Source organism: Nicotiana tomentosiformis, chromosome 5, assembly GCF_000390325.3.
Source record: "Nicotiana tomentosiformis chromosome 5, ASM39032v3, whole genome shotgun sequence".
NCBI lineage: Eukaryota > Viridiplantae > Streptophyta > Magnoliopsida > Solanales > Solanaceae > Nicotiana > Nicotiana tomentosiformis.
Window position 1 is genome coordinate 27204388 of NC_090816.1, and position 6133 is coordinate 27210520.

The following is a 6133-nucleotide window of genomic DNA, read 5'->3' on the forward strand; positions in this document are numbered from 1 at the left end:
TTTATATACAACATTATCATGTGTAGAAATACTGTTATAAAAAATAAAATGGTTATGCGGCTGTACACTTAAAATCATGATTACATAGGTCCGATGTAATATGTCAGACTACACTTTTATGCAAATTTCTCTTTAAGAACGCTCTTGTTCCTGATTACATAAAAAGAACTGAAATCCTATTAGGTTAAAATAGAATATTTTTCTATAAGAGAATTTTAGCAATATGGAAAAAAACCTCCTTAGATAAGATTGTCTTACTAATTTTTTCATCAATTTCGGTTTATGTGTTCCAGGATTTAAATTGAGTTCCTTCTTTTGGCATTTGACTTTTCTAAATTCGAGATTTTTTTTATGCGGCATTGTAATACACATGGAGCATCTTAATTATTTTAGCTAGCTTTCCGTAGTGTGTACTTGATGCACCAATTTTTGGCATTTTGAATTTTTTTACCATGTTGGTCATGCTCCATCTTATTGTCTGGCTTTCCCCAAAAGTTTAAAGAAACCCTAATTCGATAGAATTCAGATGTTGTAACTCATCCACTATGCATCAAAGGAATTCTCTTGAAAAACTTAAATAGTGAGTGTATCATGTGTGTGGCAATTGGGACATAAAAAGAGTCTGTCTATGTTATCTTTGTCAGCTTGTGCATAAATTAATTAGGTTTTGTGAAGCTTTAGTAATGACAAGGGTAGATAGACTATGTTATGTTTTTGATCAAGTAATTGTAAAAGTATGAATAGTAACGCGTGTAGATAGACTGCAAAGCTAACATACATTATTTAAATATGCGTTATATATTTCTTGATATATTCAAACATTTAAAGGTTCTTTTCATTCCTATAGTAAAATATCATAACAATAAGCTTAATTCTTATAGTTTAATCTGTAAGATCTTCTCACATGCCCACATAAGTCTTTTTTACCCGCTTTAATCATATAAATAATCAAATCTAATCATGATAATAAAACATACATGATATGAATTAGCTAAAAAACTGATGCCTTTAGTATCTTCATAAGACAAAAGTTGCATGAACGTTGTTCATTATTAGTCGTGTCATTGTATTGATACTTACTTTACATTTTTTTTTCTTTTCATCTTTCTCTTCTTAGTTGGAGTGTTACGTGTGAAACACGTACATAGAAACTAGTATAACCAAAAAGATCTTTTTCTTACTCATGCCGGAGCCAAAAATTTTAGTAATTGAATTCAAAAGATGCAAATTAAAGCAATTCTCGAACTACCTTTGCCACTACAATATGAAAACTTCCTTTATGTCAAGACGTGTGATGACCCAAAAGGCCATCTTATGTTTTAGAACTTGAATCTGCGCTCTTAAGCCTTAAAAATCTCTTTTTACCCTCCTCGATTTATGTGTGCAGTCCGGGCAGGTTTGCGGAAAGCTTTTATGTTGAAAACTAATGAAAATAAAATTTTTTGCCTTAAAAGTTGATTTTAGTTGACTTCGGTCAACATTTTTGGTAAAAGAGCCCGGATCCATACTTTGACGATCCCGGTAGGTCCGTATCGAATTATGGGACCTGGGCGTATGCCCGGAATCGAATTCGGAGGTCCCTAACTTGAGTTATGAATTTTGATGAAAATTAAAAGTTTGGAAATTATTTATTTTTAAGAATTGATTGATATTTGGCATTGTTAGTATCGGGTCCGTATTTTGGTTTCGGATTGCGGTACAGGTTCATTATAATATTTAAGATATGTCTGTGAAATTTGGTGAGAAACGGAGTTGATTTGATGTGATTCAGACGTCCAGTTGAAAAAATAGAAATTTTAAAGTGTTCTTGAGAATTTCATTTGATTTGATGCTAAATTTAGAGTTCTAAGTGTTATTTTAGCTATTTGATCGTGCGAGCAGGTCCGTATGATATTTTTAGACTTGTGTGCAAGTTTGGTTTTGAGCCCCGAGGGTTCGGGTGAGTTTCAGATAGGCCATGAGATGTTTTGGACTTAGAAAATCTGAGATTTTAGCTGCAGTAGCTGTTCTGGTGTGCCCTTCTTCGCGTTCGCGTAGATAGTGTCGCGAATGCGAAAGGTAAAATAGGGGAAGGGAAATTTTCTTCTTCGCGAACGCGATGGACTGGTCGCGAACGCGAAGCGTTGGGGGTGGTACCCTTTGCGAACGCAATCTGTCTCACGCGAACGCGATAGTCTAAGGGACTTGGGGGAGGGGAGTCATGTTCTTCTACGCGAACGCGAAGGCCTTAGGCCGCTGTGCATCGCGATAGGCCTCTCGCGAACACGATGAAGGCCTGTCCAGTGACTTAAAACAGACTCCAAACACGGGTTTAAGCCATTTCTTCAATATTTTTTAAGAACCAAACGGGTAGAGGCAATTTTCAAGAGCCATTTTCTTTCCCAAAGTGTTGGTAATTCTAAACTATTTTCTTTCAATTACCCATTACATTTTATGAATTATCAACTTAAAATCTAGAGTTTTCATGGCAGAATTAGGAGTTAGGGTAGAAACTAGAAATTTCGGAAATTTGAGGATTTAGACCCCAATTTGAGGTCGAATTCCAAAACTAATTACATATTCGGGCTCGGGGGTGAATGGGTAAAGGGATTTTGGTCCGAACCTCGGATTTTGACCAAGCGGGCCCGGGGTCAATTTTTTGACTTTTTGGAGTAAAATTTGTGAAATTTAATTTATGAAATATAATCGATTCCTTTAGCAATATTTGATATTATTGAGTCATTTTTGAATATATACGAGTGGTTTGGAGGTGAATTCCAAAGAAAAAGCTGTGATTGAGAATTAAGTGGCCTTCGGAGCGAGGTAAGTGTCGTGTCTAACTTTGGCTTGAGGGAATAGTTATTATGTGTTCATTTGCTACGTGTTTGGTTGTTAAATACGATGTATAGGTGAGGTGACGAGCATCTATGTGTCATTGTCGAGTCATAGCATGACATGTTTGGTTGTTAAATACGATGTATAGGTGAGGTGACGAGCATCTATGTGTCGTTGTCGAGTCATAGCATGCGAGTGAAATTCTATTCTTGTCTATTTTGTAGCCTTAAATTCTACTATCCATGCTTAGCGGGTTATTTAAAATGTTGGGTGACTCATATCTGGTTTCACTGAGATTTGGCAACTTTCGAATATTGATTCAAGGCTGAGATTACATTGTGCTATTGATTATGGATAAAATACTGGTTCCTTTGTGATACTCTTATTTATCCGTTGTTATCGATTTTGTGATTGGTGAGAACGAGTATAAAGCATGAAGGGTGATGCCGTGCATGCTTTATTTATATCGCGAGGAAGAGTGTAAAGCACGAAGGGTGATGCCGTTCATGCTTTATTTATATTGTGAGGAAGAGTATAAAGCACGAAGGGTGATGCCGTGTATATTATGAGAGGTTTAATGCACGAAGGGTGATGCTGTACCGTTCTATTTATTTATTTGGTGAGGTTGAGAGTAAAAGCACGAAGGGTGATGCCGTGCAGTTTTCCTTTGTTGTTTTAATTGCTCAATTCGTTTAAGGATTTTCTGTTTAATTCTGTCTTTTCATTATTCTCACTCTTTATGTTGTATTCTCCACTGTATGTCCCCTTCCTATTATTTCTGCATTATTTCTTTATTTACTGTTGTTGCCACTAGCATGATTATATTGTTCAGGTTATATGTGGGTGTCTTGTCCTAGCCTCGTCACTACTTCGCCGAGGTTAGGCTCGACACTTGCCTGTACATGGGGTCGGTTATACTGATACTGCACTCTGCACTTTCTGTGCAGATTTTGATATCGGCTCAGATTGATCGAGAATTGCTATTGGTCTGCTGTCCGGAGACTCAAGGTAGATTTGTCGGCGTTCACAGACTTTGAAGTCCCCACGTATCTTTTATGTCCTACTGTTTTTTTTCATTCAGACAGTTGTATTTCTTTTCAGACTATTACTTGTAGTAAATTCTAGAATGCTCGTGAATTGTGACTCCAGACCCGGGTGGTAGTAATTAATACAGTTTTATAATATTCTGTACTTATTATATTTCATCTTAGTTAATTATTGTTATTTACTGAATGGAAATAAGGAATTGGTTTAGCGATTTTCTAACGTTGGCTTGCCTAGCAAGTGAAATGTTAGGCGTCATCACGGTCCCGTCGGTGGGAAATTTCGGATCGTGACAAGACGAATCCAAAGTTCATAGAAAAAAATATTTTGCCGTATTTGTGTAATACAATTTTTTGACGAAGAAGATTCAATAGAACTCCCTTCATAGGCGATCCCCGTTCATTTTTAGAATAATTTGTTTACACTTGGACATTACATAGAAATAGTATAGACTAATAGTATTATCTATGAATATAAATAGCACCTGAGTAAAATATAATAGGATATATCTAGTAGAGCAAAGTTAAATTTTAGTACTACAAATTAATATGCTGATAGAAGATGATGACTTTTGAACAATTAATATTATCTTTTCACATGCACTCCCTTGCCTCATCCCCCGGCCCACCCTAAAGAGTAACTCCATTAATTGGTTTATGGATGATAATTATACAACTCGACATATTCAAAGCCACCATTACTGACCTATTCTCAAAGTCAACTCCTTCTCCATATATAAACAAATCCCTTAACCAAAACTGAAAATCATTATTCCAACTACTCTTTTGTCTCATTTTCCTCCTTTCAACCTCCAAAAGAAATAAGAAAAAAATGGGAAATACAATTTCACCTTGGTGCTACTCCATTTGTCCTTCAAGATCATTAATGGTTAACCTATTTTTTCACGATGGAACGACGAGGATAGTCACCGGAAAAAGGCTAGCCGGAGAGATAATGTTCGAATTCCCGGACTGCATGATTTGCCATGCAGACTCATTCTATATTGGAAACCCTATTCCATCCTTAAACATCGATGATAAGCTCAAAAATGGCGATACATACTTCGTTTTGCCTCTAGATTACTTCTCATCAAGCAACGTGCTCTCGGCTTCTTCTCTTGCTTCTCTGGGCTCGAATCCTAGACGAGCACCTGTTAGTTTCAAGAACCCTATATTTCAATATATTAAGGCGGAAAATGGTAGGGTTTTGATAAAAGTGTCACCGGAGTTCATAATTAAGCTTCTTACAAGAGGAAAAGAAGATGGATCACAAGATAATATTGCAACTACAAGTCCTAGTGATGGTAAGTTTTTATGTAGCACACCTGAGTTGAAGAAACATTATGAACAATTGGTTGGTCCAAAAGGACAAGTTTGGTCACCTAAGCTTGAGACTATTTCTGAGTACAAAATTAGGTATTCTCCTTGTAGGTTTATAGGTTTGGAATGGAAGCAGAAAGAAGAATGAAAAGTTCTTTCTTTTTTTGTTTTTGTTGATTTTGGTGTATAGCAATTAATTAGAAGTGAAGAAAGAAAATGCAGTTAATATATTGTAGCACTGTAACTTAAATGTACAGAAAAATACACATATGATGTTGCCAATTCGAACAAATATCTTAGGAAAAGAAAAAGCACAAACCAGAACAGAATCAGGAAGAGGGATTTTGAATGAAATTAATAATTTAGTGCTCAACAAAGATATATATATATAAACCCTTCGGTATCCTAAATCCGGCTGACAAATTCGAATTTACCCCACAGAGTTTATTTAAGGAGAAGTAGAATTTCTACCATGCGCTTTTTCATTCTACGTGTTCAAATTTGAGACCTCTAGTTAAGGCCCGAGAGATCTAATAATGCATTACACACCACACTCGATGGTATCAACAAAGATGATTCTAAATTATTTGTTGTCTATAGGACGTTTCATTTTAACTGTCGTTTTTGCTCTCTTCACCACCATTAAGAAAAATAATAAATAGGTATATATAGTTTACTAAGATATCCATGTTAGATGCATTTTTATAATTGAGCAGTATTAAAAAAAATACTTTTTTCTTTATTATTATGGGTATAGTTAAAAGTAGTTAAATTAGTCTTGAATATATTCCGCAAGTGATAATTATAATGGGACAATTTTGATTGATAATCTGAGACGAAGAGAGTAATTTCGAACTAGTCCTTACGTACCCAATAACATGGTCTTAATTACTGTACTTATTCTAACATATATTGTTGTATGATATAGTTAACGCGACAATCGAAACTTACGTCTG

At 35.4% G+C, this 6133-nt stretch overlaps 1 protein-coding gene across 1 annotated transcript; it reads left to right on the forward strand.

The window, feature by feature from the left end:
- The first annotated feature begins 4663 nt into the window (after positions 1-4663).
- LOC138891767 (uncharacterized) lies at positions 4664-5407 on the forward strand. Its single transcript, XM_070175515.1, has one exon. The coding sequence runs from the start codon at positions 4690-4692 to the stop codon at positions 5323-5325; it is 636 nt and encodes a 211-aa protein (XP_070031616.1). The 5' UTR covers positions 4664-4689; the 3' UTR covers positions 5326-5407.
- The last annotated feature ends 726 nt before the right edge of the window (positions 5408-6133 follow it).

Excerpts from the sequence above, each read along its gene's own strand:
- LOC138891767 (XM_070175515.1), top strand. The coding sequence starts at position 4,690 with ATGGGAAATACAATTTCACCTTGGTGCTACTCCATTTGTCCTTCAAGA.